At 49.6% G+C, this 23716-nt stretch overlaps 1 protein-coding gene across 2 annotated transcripts in view; it reads left to right on the forward strand.

Moving 5' to 3' along the window:
• RHPN1 (rhophilin Rho GTPase binding protein 1) overlaps window positions 1-23430 on the forward strand; it is a 37326-nt gene extending 13896 nt beyond the window's left edge. For both annotated transcript variants that reach the window (XM_069854764.1, XM_069854765.1), the window contains exons 3-15: window positions 1948-2076; window positions 6650-6725; window positions 7129-7206; window positions 9472-9596; window positions 9912-10078; window positions 10632-10819; window positions 12041-12197; window positions 16205-16324; window positions 19206-19400; window positions 19660-19736; window positions 20986-21132; window positions 22386-22544; window positions 22702-23430. In XM_069854764.1, the coding sequence (XP_069710865.1) occupies window positions 1948-2076; window positions 6650-6725; window positions 7129-7206; window positions 9472-9596; window positions 9912-10078; window positions 10632-10819; window positions 12041-12197; window positions 16205-16324; window positions 19206-19400; window positions 19660-19736; window positions 20986-21132; window positions 22386-22544; window positions 22702-22896 (1813 nt within the window). In that variant the 3' untranslated portion in view covers window positions 22897-23430. The remainder of the gene's footprint in view (window positions 1-1947; window positions 2077-6649; window positions 6726-7128; window positions 7207-9471; window positions 9597-9911; window positions 10079-10631; window positions 10820-12040; window positions 12198-16204; window positions 16325-19205; window positions 19401-19659; window positions 19737-20985; window positions 21133-22385; window positions 22545-22701) is intronic.
• Window positions 23431-23716: the final 286 nt, after the last annotated feature.

The raw sequence follows: 23716 nt of genomic DNA on the forward strand, positions 1-23716 counted from the left end.
GGGGCTTTGATCAACCTGATCCAGTGGGAGGTCTCCCTGCTCAGGCCGGGGGGGTTGGAACTGGGTGGACTTTGAGGTCCCTTCTGACTCAAACCATTCTCTGACTTTATGAAATGGGTAACATAAGAAAATGAGTAAAAAATTTAAGTATTGTTGCCACTGGTAGCAGGAAGGGAACAAACATCTTTCATTTGTATAGGAAGAAAACTGTAACAACAGCAATGATGCACCTCTGAATCCTGCAGGTGTTATGATGGATGGAGGAGGCTAATTACTGGTTTATATGGCAAGAGCATGCTGGTACAGAAGTCATAGAATTGTTTTTGTTAGAAGGGACATTAAAGATGATCCATTTCCAACCCTCTGCCCTGGCTAGGGAGACCTCCCACTGGATCAGGCTCTTCAGTGCTGAAGAATGTCTAAATGAAAGCAGCCATAGAGATCTTTGGACCTGCTGTGGTTTTGCTTTGTTTGCTTAAAAAGAAAAATGCCCTGGTCTTGGGAAATCCCAGTGAAGGGGTTCAGGGTAGAAGACACTAAAGGACCAGCATTTTCAAAGAAAAACAGCATAACTCCTACTGCTGTGAGCTGGGTCAGGGCAAGACCCTTGAAGGATGCTATCTATAAAAAAACACATTGGAGGCAACATGCTCCGCAAAAGCTGGGGGAAAGCAGTGCCCTGGCCAAGCAGAGCTCTTGCATGTGTTGTTTTCCCCTGAGCCCAGCATGACTTAGTGCGAGCAGCCAGAGCCCATTTCAGCTGACGACTGCACACTGTCAGCTCTGGTTTATCTCTCCCTGTTTTCCTTTGGAAGAGATAAGAAGGATATAATCAGCCTGGGAGCTTGTCTTGCAGGGAGCAAGCAGCTGAAATCAATCCTTGGTGTTTACATCTGATGTGTGTGAGTTGGGAGTGGAGGGCAGGGTCCAGCTGTACTGAGGGGTAAGAACAGCAAACCTTTACTCTTGCAGAAAGGTTATTTGCACCCCCAAAAAAAGCAGCTTTTCTTTCTCAAACCCAACTATAAAGCACTCTTATTAGGTCTGAGTGAGCACTTTGAGTCCTCGTGGCCAAATCTGAAGCTGCCCTGGAGGTGGGAACATGGATGGGCAAAGGGAAGGTTGCTCCGGAGGAGGTATTTCTCCTCCACCCTTGGGTGCAGATTCAGCTGTACTTGACATTGGTGAGGTTAAACCTCGTATATTGTGTTCACTTTTGGGCCCCTCACTACATGAAAGGTTTTGAGGGGCTAGAGCGCATCCAGGGAAGGGGAATGAAGCTGGTAAAGAGGCTGGAGAACAAGCATTATGAGGAGTAGGTGAGGGAACTGGGATTGTTTAGCCTGAAGAAAGGAAGGCTGAGGGGAGACCTTATCACTGTCTACAATTGTCTTAAAGGAGGTTGTAGTGAGGTGGGTGCTGGTCTTGTCTCCCTAGTGACAGGTGATAAGATGAGAGAAAATGGCCTCAACTTGCACCAGGGGAGGTTCAGACTAGGCATCAGGAAAAATTTCTTCACCGGAAGGGTTCTAGGGCACTGGAACAGCTGCCCAGGGAGTGGAGGTGGTGGAGTCACCGTCGCTGGTGGTGTTTAAAAGATGAGAATATGAGTTGTTTAGGGCTTTGGTTTAGTAGCGTACAGATACGATTGAACTCTACCTCAATGGTCTTTTCCAACCAAGGAATTCTATGATTTTAGCCAGTTGCAAACCTGTGAATGAGTTTTGCCTGGCCTCAGCCTCCACAGGAGAGCAATCTGGAAGCTCTAGCATCCCTGCTCCCTGTTGTGTGCAGAGCAAGAGGAACATGTCTGCGGGACGGTTTGGATGGATGCACATGATCTTGCACCACTGGATAACTTAATTGCTTTTTATCAGAGCAGTCAAGAGTTGATAAATAAAGGCATTGAAGTGGGGGAGGTTTGATCAGCACAGTGTTGTCTTGCAGGGCCACCAGCAACCACAAGGTCAAAGAGACAGTTGCCCTGGAGCTGAGCTACGTGAACTCCAACCTGCAGCTGCTGAAGGAGGAGCTGGAGGAGCTGAACAGCAGCATGGACGTGTACCAGAATGACAGGTATGTGTTTCTTTGGCTTGCTGCTCTGCACAGGGATTGACCCTCTGGCAAGGACCATGATGTGAAGGTTTGAGAATAGGGGTGGGCTTAGGCATGGGACAGATTTGCTGGAAATAGCTTTTTATCCTGGAAATATCCTCATTTCATCTATAGAGCTGTAAGGAGACTAAACCAAACAGCTTTTTGTAGCAGTTACTTAGGAGGCATTTGGGTGGTGCATCTTCTGGACATTAATGTCCCAAAGCAGAATGAATAAGTCATAGAATCATAGGATACCTTGGATTGTAAGGGACCTTAAAGATCATCCAGTTCCAACCCCCTGGCATGAGCAGGGACATCTCCCACTGGCTCAGGTTGATCAAAGCCCCATGCAACCTGGCCTTCAACACCTCCAGGGATGGGGCAGCCACCATTTCTCTGGGCCACCTGAGACAGGGCATTACCACCCTCACAGGAAGATATTTCTTCCTGAAGTTTTGTCTCAATCTCCATTCTTTCAGCTTAAAAGCATTGTCCTATCCCTGTACTCCCTGATCAAGAGTCTCTCCCCAGCTTTCCTGTTGCCCCGTTTGGGTACTGTAAGCTACTCTACAGTCTCCCTAGAGCTTTCTCTGCACAACCCCAACTCTCTCAGCCTGCTCTTGTATGGGAGGTGCTCTGGCCCTTGGATCATCTTTGTGGCCTCTTCTGGACTTGCTCTAGTGTGTCCTTCCTATGCTGAGGACTCCTGAGCTGCTTTTGGGGCTCCAGATGAGGTCTTACGATAACAGAGTAGAGGGCCAGGATCACCTGTCGGAAGCAACCATCTTTACTTGCATCATCCTTCTTTCTGAGCATCTCATCAGAGCAAGAGTTTTTACCCAGCAGATGAAGTAGCTGAAGAAATTAAAAGCGTGGCTGCTTGGGTGCCCAAACTCCTGTTCTGGCTGTTCCTAGAGCGATTACTCACTGGTTTCTTCTCACGTTGAGGGCATTGGGTTATTTTTCTCTTTCTCAGGATAGACCTTTTGTTAATTGAAATGCTTTGAAATGCTTACCCAGCCACCTTGGGCTTGACTCATCAGAGTGGTAATCCTTGCATGCTTGGCAGAAACCCAACACGCTGGGGCGGCTCAGCAGCACTGTTTTGCTCGATGAGAAAAGCAGAAATCCCTGAGGCAGAAAGGACTGAAGGTGCTACTCCTTCCCTTCCCAGGATGGGTGGATGGCATTTGACACCAAGCTGAGTGATGTGGTTGACACATCTGAGGGATGGGATTTGGAGGTACCTGGATGAGCTTGAGAAGTGGGTTCATGTGGACCTCAGGAGGTTCAACAAGGCCAGGTGCAAGGTCCTGTATTTGGGTCAGGGCAACTTCCAGTATCAATACAAGCTGGGGTATGAAGGGATTGAGAGCAGCCCTGAGCTGAGGAGAAGGACTGAAGGGTTCTGGTGGATGAAAAATGACATGAGCTCCTAATGTACGTTCACAGCCCAGAAAGCCAACAGTATCCTGGGCTGCATCCAAAGCAGTGTGGTCAGCAGGGTGAGAGAAGGGATTCTTCCCTTCTGCTCTGCTCTGGTGAGACCCCACCTGGAGCTGTGTTGAGTTCTGGTGTCCTCGACACAGGAAAGACATGGGCCTCTTGGAGTGGGGCCAGAAGAGGCCACAAAAATGATCAGAGGGGTGCAGCACCTCTGCTATGAAGAGAGGCTGGGAGTTGAGGTTCTTCAGCCTGGAGAAGAGAAGGCTCTAGAGAGACCTTCTAGCAGCCTCCTAGTACTTAAAGGGGGCTGAAAAGAAAGGTGGAGATAGGCTTTTTAGCAAGGTCACTAAAGACAGATTGAGGGGTCAACCTGTCTTTTAAATTAAAAGAAGTGAGATTCAGATCTGGGTGCAGATGTCCCTGCTTATTGCAGGGGAGTTGGGTTGGATGGGCTTTAAAGGTCCCTTCTAACCCAAACTATTCCATGATTCTACAGTTCTACATCCATCCGTGTTCTTTTCCCAACACACGATCCTCCTTGGGGGTGGATTGCTGTGCTGCTGGGGACAGAGATGCAAAGAGCAGAACATCAGTGACTCAGTTCTGCTGGTTGCTGCAATGATACTAAATGTAGGAGCAGGATGATGTGAGTGCAGGGTTGTGTTAGGGTCACAAGGTTGGTGAAGAATTTAGAGGTGAAGTCATATGAGAAGCAGCTGAAGCCACTTGGTCTGTTTAGTCTAGAGAAGAGGAGACTGAGGGGAAACCTCATCATACTCTACAGCTTCCTCACAAGGGGAGGAGGAGGAGCAGCAGGTGCTGATCTGTTCTCTCTGGTGACCAGTGATGGGACCCAGTGGAATGGCAGGAAGATGTACTTGGAGAGGGTTAGGTTGGACATTAGGAAAAGTTTCTTCACCCAGAGGGTGGTGGAGCACTGGAACAGCTCCCCAGGAAAGCAGTCATGGTGCCAAGCCTAACAATATTCCAGAAGCATTTGGCCAGCGCACTCAGACATATGTTGGGGTTGTCCTGTGAATGTTGGGGTTGTCCTCTACAGGGTCAGGAGTTGGACTTGATGATCCTTGTGGGTCCCTTCCAACGCAGGACATTCTATGATTCTGTGAAAGCCAAGGGAGACACTGTCTCCAATACCCTCGGGTGTTTGCTGCACTCAAAGGGTCTGTTTCAGTTTCTGAACGTAATCCTGGATGTTGTTCCTGTGCTGGAAGTAGGGGTGCGTGCAACATCTCCCGTGTTTCATGCATCCTCCCCAAGTTCTTCCCTATTGGGAATGTTTGGATTTTTCAACCTGCTGCTTGTTTGCCCTGATTTGAAAAGAAAGTAGCAGCAGCAGCCTCGAAACCCTGCCAGGCCAAACAAAAGCCCCTTTGTTTGCTCTAGGCATTGGATTCAAGAGGAAATCTTGTTATTAGGGAACACGCAATAATGGCTTTTCTGCACTAATTATAGCTCTTGAAGTTGTTTATTCAGTAGGAACAGATGAAAATGTGGGTGCAACCTCCCTGCCCTGCTGCCCAGGTTTCTGCAACTTTCTTTGCCTCTTTGCCTGCCTGGACTACTGAGGGATGTGCTAAAATGTTATCAGCAGTTTCTGGAGATTATAAGATGGGGCTGTTGGGCAAACCCGGCTTGGTGAGGGCTTGATCCTACCTGACTCACCTCCCATCTCACTCTCTGCCAAACTTTCTTGTCTCTTTAAACGAGTCCCCTGGATGTCCACGTGTCTGGGCTGAGGATGCAGTAACATGGCTTGGTGTTGGGGATGGAGATGTTCCTGAGAGATAGTGTTGAAGTCCTCGAGTGTGTCCAGAGCAGAGCAAGGGAGCTGGTGAAGGGGCTGGAAAACAAGTCTTATGAGGAGCAGTTGAGGGAACTAGGATTGTTTAGCCTGGAGGAGACCGAGGGGAGACCTCCTCACTGTCTGCAACTCCCTGAAAGGAGGTTGTAGTGAGGTGGGTGTTGGTCTCTTCTCCCAAGTGATAGGTGATAGGATGAGAGGAAATGGCCTCAAGTTGCACCAAGGGAGGTTCAGATTGGGCATCAGGAAAAATTTCTTCACTGAAATGATTATCAAGCAGTGGCAGAGGCTGCCCAGGGAAGTGGTTGAGTCCCCATCCCTGGAGATGTTTAAAAGGCAGGTGGATGAAGTGCTTAGGGATATGATTTAGTAGTGGGCAGGTATGGTCGGGCTTGTTCTCAAAGGTCTTTCCAAACTAGTGATTCTGTGAATGCTTCTATGACCGGTGGGTATTGGGGAAAGCATTTGTGGAGCCAATGTGAGCTGCAGATACCATGGTTTTCATTCCCCTTCTCTGTATACAGGAGTTGGATGATGGGTCCAACTTGGGGGCTCTTTGTAGGGCTGTAATATTCTGCATGCTCCAGGCTCTGCTACTTAAGCAGACCACTTCTTTACTTCTTGGCAGAAGAAAATCAAAATAGCTGCTAAATCCCCCAAAAGACAGTTCTTCCTGGCTTTCGTCCTGCAGTGCCTCTTATTCAGTGCTGCACAACTGCCCTGTTTTAATGTTCAAACAGAAACTACTCCCAACTGGGTATTCCCAGAGCCGTCATCATCTTCATCGTTATACAATATTAAGCGAGCTCTGTGATAAGAGCTATTATTAGACAACTGCTTTTAATAGAGGGAGCAAATTTCAATATCAAGCACAGTGCTGCAGCCTGAGTGAGTCTTTGTCAGTACCAAAGTTCCTAGGAAAGGGTAAATCCATGATCTGTGTTCCTATCACACCTGGTACCCAAGGGCTAGAAATTAAAGCAGCTTCATCACTGGAGCTGATTTTGCTGCTGTTATTTTTGTTATGGAGAGGAAAGCAGAAGCTAGAGGACTAAAGGCAGTGGTTTCAGTTTGTTTTCTGTGCACCTCTCCTCTTGGGCAGCTTTTCCAACATCATATTGGGAACAGCATCTTTCTGCTGTGTTGAGTCAGGTCCTCTTCTAGTTTCACCCTTTAACAGGAGCAGAAGCCCAGCACAAAGAGCTGCTTCATTTTAGTCCCTGAGACGCAGGGTCTCTCAGAGGCTTTTAAACCACCACTAAATAGGTTACTGTCTTCTTCCAGTGAGTCCATCAGTGTCCCCATGATCCCTTTGGGCTTGAAGGAGACAAAGGAGCTGGATTTGATGGTACCACTGAAGGTGAGCATTAGGGTTTTGCATGCTCTGTGTTGCAAGATGATGGAGGGGGACAGCCATGCACTTTGGGGGATGTTTCTGTTCGTAAGTATAGTTGGGTGCTGTAGAGGAGATAGTGCAGCAGCTGCAAAATGTTTTCTATTTCAAAACAGCTGCAAAAAACATGGGTGATATAAATATGGTTTATGGGGAGGAGCTGGGCTCATGGGAAATTGGGAGATGAGGGTCTGGAGATAGTGGAGAGCAAGAGCCACCAGGGGAGAAGGTGGTTTTCCTGGTACAGGTTTTGTTGCAGAGAGAGCTTGCAAATTGCTTGTAGAGAATCACTCAAAGTTACCCTTTAAATCTTGAGCATCTGTTTCCAAGGGGGACTCCAAGTTGTCTTTTCTCTTGTTTCTCCACCCAGGATTTCATCAGTGAACACTATGGAGAGGAGGGTGTCTTGTTTGAAAAGGAAATCAAAGAGTTCATGGAGCTGCGACAGGTCAGTGTCCCTTGAGCTGCAAAGTCTTCCTTTAGCTTGTCCAGAAATGTTCATTGGAGAAGCCACATTTTGCTCTGGAGGCTCTTTCATCCTCAATCCAATCTGCACCATTATCCTTGTGTCTTGGGGTGTGGGATTGCTATGCTAGAAAAGCTCAGCTTCAGTTCATGGGTTGCAGAATATTACAGACTATTCTGGAGCACATCGAGAAGGGCAACAAAGCTGGTGAAGGGGTTGGAGAACAAGGGTTATGAGAGGTCGCCTTGGGTTGTTTAGCCTGGAGAAAAGGAGTCTGAGAGGAGACCTTATCACTATCTACAACTACGTGAATGTACCAAGGTGGGTGCTGGTCTCTTCTCCCAAGTGAGAGGTGATAGGATGAGTGAAAATGGCCTCAAGCTGCACCAGGCCACATTCAGATTAGACATCACTAAAAATTTCTTCACTGAAAGGGTTCTTGGACACTGGAAGGGGCTGCAGAGGGCAGTGGTTGCGTCCTCATCCCTGGAGGTATTTAAAAGATGGGTGGATGAATTGCTCAGAGATATGGTTTAGCAGTGGACTGATGTGGTTGAACTTTAACTCAAAGGTCTTTTCTAATTTAGTAGTTGTTTTCTTTCCTTATTATTTAACTCCCTGCTAACTTAGAACTGAACAGCAGTAAAAGCTATAATGCAATGTATTACTGGTTTATGAATATTAATTGACCCCCAGCAAGGCTGAACCACTGCTTTCTTCAGTGCTTGGAGAAGAGGAAGCATAAAGCAATCTGGTAAAGATGAAATTTTTGCCTCTTCTATGAAACAGTTACTGTAGGTAACTTCAAGTTTTGCCTTGCCTTGAAGCTTTGATCTGGGAGAGAAGAAAGAGACAGACTTGCTCAAGCACTTGTGAAGGGCATGAACCTGCTCTTCACACTGTGGGAGGGGAGCTCTGCAAAGCCAGAAGCTGGGAAAAGCCCTGTGTTTAGAACTAGGCTTTAGGAGAGCTCTGACCTTCCTGCCTGTTTCAGGTCAAAAGCTCAAGGGCTTTTTTATTAAGAGCAAACAATCCTACATCATCCCTAGTACTTATTTCCTCAGACTTTGCATGAGTTTCACTTAAAAAGATAATAATCTCACTTTGGTTTAGATAAGCGTTGCCTCCAGCACAGCTTCCAGGCTGCAGACTCTGGATTTGGGTGCCCCAGCACCAAATTGGTGCCTCCCTGACCTTTCCTGCCGCTGAACCTGTGCCAGGGGCTGCCTCCCACTCTTCCACAGCCTCTTGTCTGCTTTTCATAGAATCATAGTATGATTTGATTTGGAGGGCACCTTAAATATCACCTAATTCCAACACCGCTGTCATGGATGACCTCACACTGGACCAGGCTGCTCAAGGCCCCATCCAATGTGGCCTTGAACACCTCCAGGGATGGGGCACCCACAGGTCCCCTGGGTGACCTGGGCCAGTGCCTCACCAGCTTCACTGTGAAGAATTTCATACTAATGTCCTGTATAAATCTTCCCCTCTCCAATTCAAAGCCATTTTCCCTTGTCCCATCATTCCGTGCATATGTAAAAAGTTCCTCCTCAGCTTTTCTGGAGCCCCTTCAGGTATTGGAAGTTGCCATAAAGGTCTTTTCTGAGCCTTCTCTTCTCCAGGCTGAACAACCCCAACTCTTTCAGCCTGTCGTTGTATGGGAGGTGCTCCAGCCCTATGATCATCTTCATAATCCTCCTCTGAACCTGCTCCAACAGTTCCATATCCTTCTTATATTGAGGATTCCAGACCTGGAATAGAGGGGCATCACTTCCCTCAGCCTGCTGGCTGCACTGCTTTTGATACAGCCCAGGACTCTGTTGGCCTTCTGGGCTGTGAGCATGTGTTGCTGGCTCATGTTGAGCTTCTCAGTCAGCACCCCAAGTCCTTCTCTGCAGGGCGGCTCTCAATCACATCATCCCCCAGCCTTTATTGAAATTGTGGATTGCCCTGACCCAGGTGTAGGGCCTTGTACTTGACCTTGTAGAACCTTGTGAGAGTCACACAGACCCACTTCTCCAGCTTGTCAGGTCCCTCTGGATGACATCCCATCCTTCTCGAGTGGCAACTGCACCACTCAGCTTGGTGTCTTCCTTTGATCTAATCCTGTTGATCGAATTGACCTGATCCTATCAATCAGGTGGATTTTCTCCCCCCTGGGCTAGCCAGCTCCATAAAACCAAAGTTTCCTTCCTGCTTCTCCTCTCTATTCCCACCAACATGTCTCGTCTCCTGTCCCCACAGGCAATGCGCACCCCAAGCCGCAATGAAGCTGGCCTCGAGCTCTTGATGGAGTATTACAACCAGCTCTACTTCTTTGACAGCCGTTTCTTCCCTCCCAACAAAAACCTGGGTGTCTTCTTCCACTGGTTGGTGCAGGTTTTTCCATCCTGCCTGGGGTCGCATGAGTAGGAAGTGTGCTAGAACCAAGCTCCCACATTAGGGTCACCTGCTTTGGCAGCAAAGCCAAGGCTGGTGAATGCAGGGAGCTGTATTTAACCCTTGCTCTGGACTTGCTTTCCTCCTGGGTGGGTTGGTTAGGGGAGGCAGGAGAAAGCATGCTCCCCATGGGAATGAGCTTTGATGGGAATGGTGGCTGCAGGCCCATGCAGAGCACTGGAAACACTCCAGGCTCCTCCTGCACCTGTGGATGAGGGCAGCCCATTGACTCTTCCCTTTCTCAGGTACGACTCCCTGACTGGGGTCCCATCCCATCAGCGTGCTCTGGCCTTTGAAAAAGGCAGCGTGCTCTTCAATATCGGAGCCCTGCACACCCAGATTGGAGCGCGGCAGGACCGTGCATCGCTGCCAGGGCTCAACCAGGCCATCGATGCCTTTCAGAAGGCGGCTGGTACGTGGGTTTATCTTCTTCCAGCTCCTCAGGGGCATGTTGGCAGCATTTCCCTAGGGTGGGAATAACCTTTAGGAGTGCAACAAGGGGAGGGAACAGTTGTGCAAAGAGAGATGAGGGTGGGGCATCTCCAAAGGACTATGAGCCAAGCACAAGTTGGTACCATGCTGCTTTTGTGGGTATGAAGAGGAGCTGGGGTGACCCAACAACCACCCAAAGGGCTTTATCTTGCCTCACAGCAGTAGGGATATCCCAGCTGGGAATAGGAGAGTTGCTGATCCTTCTGCAAGCAGCTGAGGAGAAAAGGGACCCTCGAACTGCGGTCACCCAGGGTTTTGGGGAAGAAAGCTGTGGGCGCAAGGACATTTTAGGCAGCAAGAAAGGGACTCCTGGACCTTTTGTCCTAGGATATTGTTGCCGATTATGGTGAGGTGTTTGGATACAAGCAGGGTCAAAGGCTCTTCTGTGCTGCCGCATGAAACCTTTATGCTCTGAAAGCCTGACCCTACTTCTTGCAAGCCTAGTTTCTACCAGGAACTTCTCCCTCATGCAGGTGCCTTTAACTACTTGAAGGAAAACTTCTCCAATGCTCCTAGCCTGGATATGAGTGCTGCCTCCTTAAATATGCTGGTTCGGCTGATGGTTGCCCAGGTCCAGGAGTGTGTCTTTGAGAAGACAACCTTGCTGAGTGCCCAGCATGACTTCCTTGCACGGCTGCAGCTTGCCCAGGAGGCAGCAAGGGTGAGTGTCTTGGGGAGGAGAGGACTTGGTGAGGCTGTTACTGCTGGAGGTGCTGTTTCTGGGGTCAGCAGAACCCATCAGGAGAGGGCAGCCTGCTGTCACTGTCTCATGATGGATGTCCTACATCTCAACTGGGTGGAAAACTGGTTGGGTGGCCGGGCCCAGAGAGTGGTGGTAAATGGTGTGAAATCCAGCTGGAGACCAGTGACAAGTGGGGTTCCCCAGGGCTCGGTGCTGGGTCCAACCCTGTTCAATGTCTTCATCAATGATCTGGATGAAGGCATCGAGTGCACCCTTAGCAAGTTTGTGGACGACACTAAGCTGGGTGGAAGTGTCGATCTGCTGGAGGGTCGGGAGGCTCTGCAAAGGGATCTGAACAGGCTGGACCGCTGGGCAGAGTCCAATGGCATGAGGTTTAACAAGGCCAAATGCCGGGTCCTGCACTTGGGGCACAACAACCCTATGCAGTGCTACAGACTAGGAGAAGTCTGTCTAGAAAGCTGCCTGGAGGAGAGGGACCTGGGGGTGTTGGTTGACAACCGACTGAACATGAGCCAGCAGTGTGCCCAGGTGGCCAAGAAGGCCAATGGCATCTTGGCTTGTATCAGAAACGGCGTGACCAGCAGGTCGAGGGAGGTTATCCTCCCTCTGTACTTGGCACTGGTGAGACCGCTTCTCGAGTACTGTGTTCAGTTCTGGGCCCCTCACCATAAGAAGGATGTTGAGGCTCTGGAGAGAGTCCAGAGAAGAGCAACAAAGCTGGTGAAAGGGCTGGAGAACAGGCCTTATGAGGAGCGGCTGAGAGAGCTGGGGTTGTTTAGCCTGGAGAAGAGGAGGCTGAGGGGAGACCTCATTGCTCTCTACAACTACCTGAAAGGACGTTGTAGAGAGGAGGGTGCTGGCTTCTTCTCCCAAGTGACGGGAGACAGGACAAGAGGGAATGGCCTCAAGCTCTGCCAGGGGAGGTTTAGGCTAGACGTTAGGAAAAAATTCTTTACAGAAAGGGTCATTGGGCACTGGAACAGGCTGCCCAGGGAGGTGGTTGAGTCACCTTCCCTGGAGGTGTTTAAGGCATGGGTGGATGAGGTGCTGAGGGATATGGTTTAGTGTTTGATGGGAACGGTTGGACTCGATGATCCGGTGGGTCTCTTCCAACCTGGTTATTCTGTGATTCTGTGATTCAACCCATGGCTCAGCAGCTTGCCTCTCGTCTTCCCACAGGTAGAAGATGTCTACTCACTGGTGCACCAGACAATGACCCAGGCCCATGTGAAGGATTACGTTCCCTTCTCTTGGACCACCATGGTCCATGTCAAGTCAGAGCATTTCAAAGCCCTCTCCCACTACTTCGCTGCCATTGCTCTCTGTGATTGCCCCGGTGAGTGTTATGGCTTGGAGGCAGCTGCCTGCTCAGCCAAGTGCTGGGTCTATGTGGTAGCCTGGTGTTTGGGAAGGACTGCAAAATGAAGTGAAGGAAGATAAGCTCTGCCAGGGGAGATTTAGGCTGGACATTAGGAAAAAATTCTTCACAGAAAGGGTCATTGGCCGCTGGAACAGGCTGCCCAGGGAGGTGGTTGATTCACCTTCCCTGGAGGTGTTTAAGGCACGAGTGGACGAGGTGCTAAGGGGCATGGTTTAGTGTTTGATAGGAATGGTTGGACTCGATGATCCGGTGGGTCTTTTCTAACCTGGTTATTCTATGATTCTATGATTTCTCTTCTGACCCAAACCATTCTATGATTTGAAGATGAGCAAAAAGGTGCTGTAGGGATGTCGCCTGCTGTCCCCTTTGGCGCTGAGTGGGTAAATGGTAGGTCAGCTGCTTGCTGACCACCCATGTGCTGGTGTCCTTGGCTGGGCATTGTCCAGAGGTACTCAGTCCATTTGGTGGGCCAGCTAAGGGCTTCAAAAACTAAAGATAAAACCCTCATATTTAATTTCCAGCCTTATGTCTGGCAAACTAGGGTGGTGGGGTGCTGACAGCAGGGTGCTGGAGTTGGGCTGACATGGCTCCATGGAGCCAGCTGGAGTGGCAGATGTGGGTTGTGACCCATGACCTCCATCTCTGCCATTATCTACACCCATGCAAGCAATTTTGGGTCAGGCAGAGGGTCTGGAGGGGGGCAGCCAGTGTATGTTGTGACCTGCAGCACCAACCCATCACTTGGTGGAGCGGCTGAGGGGCTTCTTGAGCCAAAAGCAGTTCTGTGCCAGTGATTATGATAGCTGCCAGACTGTCCCAGCATCCTCCCCCGCTCCCAAGCTTGCCTAAAATCTTGCTGCAGGGCTTGTGCTGTGTGGGCGTTGCAGAAGCAGGATTGAGCAAGGAGAGCTGCTTGGGCAGAAATGGGAGAGATTGGAGTGCCAAAGAGTCATAGAATGGACCTTAGTTAGAAGGGACCTTAAAGATCATCTAATTTCAACCCCTACTGCGATGAGCAAGGACACCTCCCACTAGATCAAGCTGACCAAGGCCCCATCCAACCTGGCCTTGAACACTTCCAGGGATGGGGCATCCACACTTCTCTGGGCAATCTGTTCCAGTGCTTCACTACCCTCATTGTGAAGGAATGAAGTTCCACCATGAGGCTGGAACTTTTTAAAGACAGAAATGGCAGAGGATGGTGGTGAAGGTGGGTTTGCATGGAGTTACAAGGCACAGGGGAAACCTTTCTCTTAAAATTTGGGGCTGTTTGCATGTCCTTGTAAACACAAATCCACAGGACATGCTTGCTTGGGGATTTGTTTTGCTCCACACAGAGGATGCTGTTGAGGTCTTACGTGCCTGTTCACTGCCTCTCCAAAGTTATCTTGACCTCCTTGTTCAGAATAACAAATCTTTTGCTCCCATAACCTGCCAGCAATAAAGTCCGTACGCTGCAGTTTAATCCCCTGGTGATGCTGGCAAGGAGAGAGTTGGCATAGGAAGATTCAAGTCTGAAGCTGCCAGTTCCCAGCTCACTGGTTGTTGATGCTGGGGTGCTCACCAGGGTTTGGAATCTCCTAATATTTGGATGAGCAAGTCCACGAGGCTCTGTGGATCCTTCTGCATTGCTTCTTATCAGACCCTGTTCCCAGGAGAGGAGGTTGCAATGCAACACTGAGCTCCCTGTGAGCTAAAGGGGATAGGGAACAACTTTGGTTGGAAATCAGGGTGTAAAAAAAATCACACCTATGGGGCCTAGCGTGGTGCTTGGAGCACCTGTGCAAGCTGCATTCATCTCAGTTTCTCCATCAAAGGACTCCCTTGGCTGTACTGCCAGCTCTCTGTCCATGCAGAGGTCCCAGGCACAGCAAGGAGGCTCAACTCCTAAATTGCACTTTTAATCTCCTCGACTTCTGTGCTTTATGGAAGAATCTTTCAGTGGCAAAAGATCTTGAAGATCAAGTTCAACCCTTTAGTTATTTGAATCGTCTCCCTCTCTCTGGCCTCTAGGTGGGGAAAACACAGGGGCCATTTACAAGCTTGCTTCCAGATTGGAGGAAGGGAGAGAAGGGGACAAAAGAGACAGGTGTTGAGAGGGTTATAGAGCAGAGCACCTTGAGTGCCATCATGTGGCACATACAGGAAAACCAGGTGCTCAGACCCAGTCAGCGTGGGTTTAGGAGGGGCAAGTCCCGCTTGACTAACTATGATCTTCTATGACAAGGTGACCTTGACTTCGCAGATGAGGGAAAGCCTGTGGATGTTGTCTACCTAGACTTTAGTCAAGCGTCTGACACTGCTTCCTGCAGCATTCTCCTGGAGAAACTGTCTGCTTATGGCTTAGATGCATATAACCTTTTCTGGTGGATGGCTGGACCCAAAGAGCTGTGGGGAATGGAGTTAAATCCAGTTGGTGGCCAGTCCCTATTGGTGTCCCCAGGGCTCAGTGTTGGGGCTGGCTCTGTTTAATGTCTTTAGCCACGATCTGGATGAGGAAACTGAGTATACCTTATAGAGACCTCCCAGTACCTGAAGGGGGCCTTCAAGAAAGCAGGGGAGGGGCTGTTTACGAAGGCTTGTAGTGATAGGACTAGGGGCAATGGCTATAAACTGGAGAAGGGCGGATTTAAACTAGACATAAGGAAGAATTTCTTCACCATGAGAGTGGTGAGACACTGGAGTAGGGGCTACAAAAAAGCTGGAGAATGATATGCAGTGACAGGACAAGGGGGAATGGCTTTAAATTGGAAGGGGGAAGATTTTGATGAGACATTATGAAGAAATTCTTGATGATGAGGGTGGTGAGACAAAGACCAGGGTTGCCTCATCCCTGAAGGTGTTCAAAGCCAGGTTGGATAGGGCCTTGGCCAGCCTGGTCTAGTGGGATGTTTCCCTGCCCATGGCAGGGGAATTTGGAACTAGATGATCTCTAAGGTCCCTTCAACCCTAACTATTCTATGATTCTAACAATGCTACGTAGCGCTCCAGGTTTGGGGAAAGAGTGTCTGGAAAGCTGCCTGGAGGGAGCAAAGGACCTGGGGGTGGTGGTTGACAGCGGCTGGACATGAGCCAGCAGTGGCCCTGGAGGCCAAGAAAGCCAACAGCATCCTGGCTTGGATTAGAAATGCCGTGGCCAGCAGGAGCAGGGAAGGAATTATCCTCCTGTACTCGGCATTACTGAGGCCACACCTCGAATTCTGGTTTCAGTTTTGGGCCCCTCACTCGTAAAGTCATTGAGGGGCTGGAGTGTATCCAGAGAAGGACAACAAAGCTGATGAAGTGTCTGGACCACAGGGGTCATGGGGAGCAGCTGAGGGACCTGGAATTGTTTAGTGTGAAGAAAAAGAGGCTGAGGGGAGAACTAATCAGTTTTCACAACTGCCTGAAAGGAGTTTGTAGTGAGGTGGGTGTTGGTCTCTTTTCCAAAGTAACAAGTGAGGGGAGAAGAGGAAATGGCTTCAAGTTGCACCAGGGGAGGTTTAGATTGGATATTAGGAAAAACTCCTTCAATGGAAGGATTCTCAAGCATTGGAAGAGGCTGCCCAGGGAAGTGGCTGATTCCCCATCCCTGGAAGTTTTTAAAAGATGGCTAGACGTTGTACTTACAGACATGGTTTAGTGGTGGACTTGGCAGTGTTAGGCATATGGCTGGGCTTGGTGGTCTTAAAGTCCTTTTCCATCCTAAATGTTTGTGATTCTGTGATCATGCTGTGCACAAGACAAATCCTACACTTTGCTTGAAAGCCTGATACAACCTTGAATGCAATAACTCATCCCTCTCCCCGTCAGTAATGTCTTGATTGTTGCAGACTGTGGTTGGGTGAAAGGAAGCAGTTGCTGAAGTTATCAGGGCCACGTGAATGTGGATGTGGCTTCTTGATCCCTGCCATGGGAGTCTGGTGGCTGAGTAGCACCCTGACTTCTCTCTAAGCCTGTCCGCACCCATCTGTTTCACACAGTGGCATCTGATGCTGAACTACCAGCACAGGAGAAGGCTTTTATACAGTTCCACGTTGCCATGCCAGAGGGACCGTCACTCCGCCTCCTGCTGCAGGACCCTGAGGAGAGAAGGAAGCTGGGTAAGCACATCTATGGGGGCAAAGCCTTCAGTTCTTGTGATAAAACCTCGATGTGCAGGCCGTGAGCCCCACTGGAACCCTACCTGTGCAGGTATGGTCTGCACCAAGAAGTGTGATGAGCTGTTGGGAGGAACTCTCCGTGCAAAGATACCTTGTGGGAGGGTTTCTTTGAAAACAGCCTCTCTTGGGAAGGCATTCATAAAATCATAGAGTAGTTAGGGTTGGAAGGGACCTTAAAGATCAGCTAGTTCCAACCCCTCTGCTGTGGGCAGGGACCATCTCATGGTGCTTGCACCAACCTGTACAGCAGATTTTGACACTAAAAACTTGGGCACCAAAATGTCCTGAGCCAGATAACATCACCCAACACAGCAATGAGAAATCTCTAGGGACACAGATCCTGGAAGCTCCTTGGCTTACTGCTGACTTGCCCTGATGACAAGAAGACACAGCAGATGCCATGCTTTTTTAGCTGCATCAAAAAGCTTGGGAGACAAGAGCTTCCTCCCATGCGGATTTTCAGCTTCAGGGGTGAAACAGAACATTGCTTATTCAGCCGTAGTTGTGTTTTGGCAGCACCTCCCCAATGAGACTGCAATGAGAGCAAGCTCAGCATGCTGATTTTGGGGTGTCATCTCCTGTTCATCTCACTCTCAAGCTACCTCCTGGTGCTCTCTCCCCTCGTTATACATCTGTGAAAGGAGACAGGTCCCACCAGGAATGAGGTTGTTGCATTGCTGGTCCCAGCAGTGTCCTCTCGGCTGGATTTCAGTGCTGGGAATGTGAGGTGGGGGACACACATGAGGAGACTTCTTAAATGAACCCCAAAATCAGATTGTTATTGTAACACTACCCCAACATCTTCACCTGCTTTTACCTGGTTTTGCAGTTTTCATCAACCTAGCTTCCAGTGCCTGCTCTTCTTGAGGGGACCAGGCTCTGTTCAAGATTTGCTGGTGAAAGATGAATTTGCAGATGACAACCTCAGCTCTGGTTTTGGTTTACAGGAAGGGAAGAAACTTGGCAGCATTGAAACCATCTCTCTGAAAGGATATTTTTTCCTTTCCTTTGTCTCCTACTCTTATAACATTGTGTGTTATCAAACAATATATTACACCATCTTCAGCAGAGCAGAGCCAAAAGCTTGCACAGCTTCCATCCTCGACCTCTATTCCCAGTGATCTCTGAAAAATAGCAGGAGTTGATGATACTCATAGAACGGTTTGGGTTGGAAGGGACTTTAAAATTCATCCAGTTCCAACCTCCTGCCATGGGAAGGGACGCATCCCAGTGGATCAGGTTGTTTAAAGCATCATCCAACCTGGCTTTAAAAAATTCCACATCATATCATGGACTGCGTGCAAAGCAGTGGGACCAGCAGGTGAAGGGCGGGGATTCTGCCACTCTACTCTGCTCTTGTGAGACCTCACCTGGAGCCCTGTGTTCAGTTCTGGAGTTTCTGGAGCTAAAACTGGATTTGACTCACTTACTGGAGGTATCAGTGAGGAACTTTGCAGTCCAAGGTCAATCATGGAATCAGAATGGTTTGGGTTGGAAGGGAGCTTAAAGCCCATCCAGTCCCAACCCCCCTGCCATGGGCAGGGACACCTTCCACTGGATCAGGTTGCTCCAAGCCTCATCCAACCTGGCCTTGAACACCTCTAGGGATGGGACATCCACGACTTCTCTGGGCAACCTGTGCCCATGCCTCTCCTCCTCCGCAGGAAAACATTTCTTCCTAATATCTAATCTAAATCTCCTCTATTTCAGCTTGAAACTGTTCCCACTTGTCCTATCCCTGTGCTTCCTGACAAGAGTACCCCCTCAACCCCCCACAGCTTTCCTGTAGGCTCCCTTCTGATAAAACATAGTTGCTTTCTTGCCCGTGGATTGAGCTGCCTGTGGATTCTTTGATAAATATGATTGATTGCATTTGGTAGAATTTATTTGAAGAGTCTCTTCCTCTCTGGTTTCCGTCCAGCCTCAATATATTTCCTTGATTGTGACTTCTTGAGCAGGAAAGTAGAGGCCCCTGGCGTGGGCCTCATAAGTTTGAAGCAAATTCCAGTCATCTCCTTAGGTTATGTTGCCACCGTGTGTCCTAAAGCTGGAAATGCTACAGACACATGTGTTTCTATCAGACGTGTTTATAAATATATATATAGAAAGAACTTTTTTGGTGGTTTAGCGTTGGATACGGGTATCTTGGTTGCAGTCTTTTGCAAAAAAAAAGATGTCTGCATCCATATTCATAGGCTGTTGTGATTTCTTCTCTTCTGGACATTTTTTGGCTGCTCCGTTTTCATAGGGATGGAAACAAGTTGAGAGGAACAAAGCAGGAGCAGGTGCTGAAGAGGATGGAAAGCAGGACCTGCAGGGCAGGAAGAAGGCTTTGCTTAGCCTAGAAAAGAGGGAGATGTCTTGCATCAAAGCTCAAAAGCTGTCTCCAGGAGGATGAGGCTTGAGTGTCCTCTCGTGGGGGATGCAAGGTGATGGAGAGAAGTTAATTTGCAGAGGAGATTGAGGTTAAGCGTTAGGAGGGACTTTGGGGGCGGCACAATGTGGTGGCAGCTCCTTTGCCGGCAGTTTTCGGGAACATCTGCCAGCTCCGACGCTGGGGGAGTGAAGTAGGTCACCCTTCAAGGTCCTTTCCCAGCCCTACATCGAGGGCTCTAGCTGACGGCTGGGACCTACTCCATTTAGTGCACGTTGAATGCCTGGCAGGCTGCAAACGTGACTGGGCTGTCCCTGAGTCACGTCGAGTGACACAGCCGCGGAGGCTGCTGTCATCTGTGGGCAGCCAAGCGAGCGGAGAGGGAAGAGCAGCAGCAACGGGGCTGCTCCGCTCTGCTCGGGCTGCGATCTCTCTGCTCCCTTGCAGGCAAAGCTCATCTGAGGAAAGCCATCATGAAGCACGAGGAAGCCATGAGGATCCACGGCTTGTGCAAGATCCTACGCAAGATGGATATCCTTCAGGAGGTCCTCTCCTTCGCCCACAAACGCTCGCTGAGCAAATACTCAGAAATTGACCATGAGGAGGACTTCTTCGAAACTGGAGATGCCCCGGACATTCACCGTAAGTGATTTTTGGGGACTTCTGCTGTGGAGGGGTTTTGTGGCAGGTTGCATGGGGTGGGAAAACTCCATGGTGAGTTTATGGGATGTCACTGTGGGCCAGAGCTTTCTGCATGGCAGTGGACCATCTCTGGTGGGGTTTAGGGCTCAGGGTTGCATGTCTGCCTGAGCAGGTCTTATGGGTCATGCCACGATGAAGAGGCAGTAGCTGCCACGACTACCTAACCCCAATGTGTGTGCTTTTCTTTTCCTACTACCAGCCAAAACACACCAGAAACCAGAGATAAAATCCCCCAGCTTCTCCCAAGTGAAGGTGACTGACATATTCCACAGGCTGGTATGTATGGCTATGGCATGGAGGTTGCCCCAAGGGAGCAGACGTCTCCTCCTCCTCCCCTGTGTGCTCTGCTTGCCTGGTTTTCTTCCTTCCTGCTGCCTCATCTCCCTCTCCCAGTACAGCCGCTGTGCTCACAGGCGGCTTTCCAAGGAGGCTGAGCCACCTCTTTGCAGACAGGGACCTGTGCAGGAGGAGGGGTGGGAGGGTGCTGATCTGTCTTTGCGAGACCTAAATGAGTTTGGAAGCTTTTCTGGTTCATGGAGGAGCAGGCACCGGTATTTTGGGTGGGCTTTACCCAAGAAGGAACAGAGAGTCCCTTTAGTGGGAGATTTTTGAAGGAAGCAGAGCAGGATGTTGCCAGCTTGGAGGCATTTTGAGAATCCCACCAAACCTTTATCCCTACCATCCATAGGGTATGGATACAGGGTCCTGCGGAGCAGGACTGAGCTGCTGTGGGACGTGGTTGTGCTGTCTCTGTCCCCCAGTTATCTCAAGGGGTGCATACCACCCCATGGAGAGGTTGGACGTCTCTGCTCTCGAACAGCCCCAGAGTGGACAGTTATATCCTGCTCCTGTGGGAAAAGGAAAGTAGGGAAAAGACAGGAAAATAGGGGAGATTTGGGAGGGATGTGATTCTGAAGAGGTGACCTGTCCCAGCACCTTGCACTGTGCTGCTTGATCGCTCCAGCTTTGCATCCGCAGAGCTGGGTTGAGATGAAAAACCTCATCCCCCATCATCCCTCCTTGGGCAATGGGTTTTGTTTCCCGATAGCAGGATTTAAGGCTCCAGCTTTGTCCACTGGAGCTTTCTGTTTCATTTGCTCCAGGATTGTAGTGTCTAAACTGATGCCAGCTTGCTGACCATGACAAGACCTCCTCCTGCCTCATAGGAGCCAGACAGTGCTGATAGGATGTCCAGGACTAAGCTCTGGGCAGAGGGTTGGAACAGAGACCTTTTGAGGTCCTGTCCTATCCTGCATAATACTGTGCTACTGCTCACAAACACAAGATCTAACATCTTTTAAGCATCTCTAGCTTTTAAACATCTCTAGCTTTATAGTGCATAAATCTACATTTTGGGGCATGTAAGCAAGGTAAAACACTAGGCAGGATCAAAATCGCATCTTCAAAGACATGGAGAAGACAGGCTTTCTTGCTCTGCCTCTTCCCCATCAGTGGGTGTTTTGTGAGGTTGCAGGGAGTTGCTCTTGCACCGAAAGGTGCTTTCTACATTTCTGCCTTACCCCAGGGGCCCCTCTCGGTTTTCTCGGCTAAAAACAAGTGGTATCCAGCACGGAGAGTCCACCTGATGAGAGGAGAGAACGGCTTTGGGTTCACACTGCGAGGAGACTCCCCCGTCCTCATTGCCGGTGTCATCCCGGGAGGCTGCGCTGCCGTGAGTACCCCAGGCCCTCGCTGGCCCCAGGAGGATGGTGGAAGTGTCATGTTGGAGGTGGCCTCAAGGGGTGTTGGGTGGTTTTAGATCTTAACGCTCATTTCTGTGACTTGGTAACTACATTGGTGTGCTCAAGTGGAGACCACCCCTGCCAGATCATAACCTGGGGCTTGCAGATGGGTGTCACAGAAGAACTGGGATTTTTTTTTAGGAGACAGCTAAGAGAAAAATACGGAGGTTATCTCAGTTTTTAACTGCTGGCAGCCTCTTTTTGGCACACGCCCAGTTCCCTTCTTCCCCATTTTGGGATGTGACAGTGGATGGAACAAGATGGCAAGTCTGAAACTTGAGTTATGGCAGTGAAAACTTGCTCTGTGGACTTCCCGATAGGTCAGGGGCAATTTTTCCAGCAGAAGCTTGTTGGAGCATCATGGCGTTATGCTGCAAAGGTCGCCCCTCACCCGCAGCACTGCTCAATATTAATCCCGCCATTCAAAGTCCATTATCTCTAATCACACACTTCTTAGCAGCGGGCCTACATCCCTTTTTGGGAGACTAAAATCTTCTCCAAGGCCATATGTGGTCCATGCCTGGACCACAGTTGTCCCTTGGGTTCCTAACATTCATTATACTCAGCTGGAGTGGTGGGATTTGTCTCCGGATCAATGTTGAAATGTGGGTGTCCATGCGTGGACAAATTTCTAAACCTTCTTTGCAGCTGGATTGCTCCTAGATCTGATGCTGTCCCCACAGACCAAAGCTGTTGTGTGTTTTGCTTCAAGTATGTCAAAAGCCTTGTTGATATTTTGATGAATGAAGGGTACATGTAGGACCTTGCTGAGCCTGCTAAGTTTCTGAGATCTAGGCTTGCAGGTGATAACTTATTGTTCTCATGGAGACCTGGAGCATTTAACCTTTATCGAACAGTTGGAGCCGGATGCACTTTTTGCAAGGCTGCAAAAAGTCGCAGGGCTGGAGTTTATAGCAGGCTGGACGTCAAGTGTGACCATCTCCAGCAGCTGCAGAAGACATCTGTAGTCTGTAGAGCACCCCACTTTTCTGTGCACATTGCAAAGCAGATGTAAAATCTTTGAGATGATGAAGGGATCAACTGGTTTGTGCTGTAGGTGGAGAGTGGACCACGACCCTCCCTGTGGCCCGTATTTCTGCGGGATTGGAACCTACAGAGTGGGGTGGGTGCTGAGCAGACCTTGTGAAGCAGCAACTATGATCTCAAACGTCTTTTCCTGCAGGAAGCTGGGCTGAAGGAGGGAGACTACATTATCTCAGTGAATGGCAAGGACTGCAAGTGGTCCAAGCATGCCGAGGTGGTGCAGCTGCTGAAAAGCACTGGGGAGGAGGGAGTGGAGATCGGCGTGATAACCCTGCAGGGCTCGGAGGGACTGAAAGCTGTAAGTCACATCCCGAGCCTTAGGAGGGAAAACTAGAGAAGAGGTTTCCCAGTGCCTTGCTCCCTGGCTGGAGGTGCAGGGCTGAAGCCAGGCATCACATCTGCCACCTGGGTGCTGCCCTGGTTTCAAACCTCTCTCCGCTCCCCTTCCCAAACAGGTGGACAAGAAAGCAGCAGCGATGTCCTCAGGTGCTGGGCTGCTGAAGAACAACAAGGAGAACAGCCGAAAGAGCCTGATGAACAGTAAGAGTGCCAGCACACTGCTGGTTTGGAGCAAGAAGAGCAAGCGGAGCAAGAAGAGCACCTATGGTGTCCCCTTCACCGCAGTGGGAGACAATGAGGCCATGTACTGAAGTGGCAGCTGCTCTAGGTTGTGTCCTGCGATCTCCAGAGCTGGCTGCCCATGAACCCTCACAAGCACCGGTTGCTTGTCTGAGCTGTGCTGGTGTCGGTGCTGCAAGGACCTTCCCACCCTGTGGATGTGCCGCTGGTCGGATCCTCTCCAAAGAGGCAAGCAATGCACAGCACCAGACTCCTCCATCTCCCAGCTCCTATGTTAAATGATCCTCATCTAAACATTGTGGGGAAACACTGATTTATTCTTAAATTTTAATTTTTCTGAAGGGGTCAGGGGGAGCTGTGCTTCGATATAAAGCAGGGACTGGTTTGTGTCTTGTGCTCAGTGCGAGGAGCAGCCAAACCAAGCCCCAGCCATTAAAGCAAAAGCTATAACCTTCTTTAGTGTCTCCTAGACTTTTTCTGCAAGGCAGAAGATGACACCTCTGCCATAGCTCACCAAGAGCTGCCGGTGGAGCCGAATTGTTCAGCAGCTGCAGCTGGAGGTCACATTCAACTCCTCTTTTTGGGAAAGGGGAAAGCACAAGCATCAAAGGCTCGTGGTGGTTGTATTGTGGGGGTTCAGGCAACACCAGACTGTGCATCTCTGCCACAGTACAGGTTAGGGCTGTCCCAGTGAAATAGGTTGAATTTAGGATGGATTTGACCTTTTTTAGTGTTTTTTCATTGTTTTCTTTTAAATAAACACCTAGGTTGGCCCAGCAAATCCAGCCCAGCTGCCCAACCTGCTTCTTTGGAAGAAAAGGGAAAGACTTAACATGCATTTGTTGTCTCGCTTTTTTTAATCAGTAGAGGTGGATTGCCCTAAATATGTGA

The sequence above is a fragment of the Phaenicophaeus curvirostris genome, chromosome 3 (assembly GCF_032191515.1).
Source record: "Phaenicophaeus curvirostris isolate KB17595 chromosome 3, BPBGC_Pcur_1.0, whole genome shotgun sequence".
In the NCBI taxonomy this organism is placed as follows: domain Eukaryota; kingdom Metazoa; phylum Chordata; class Aves; order Cuculiformes; family Cuculidae; genus Phaenicophaeus; species Phaenicophaeus curvirostris.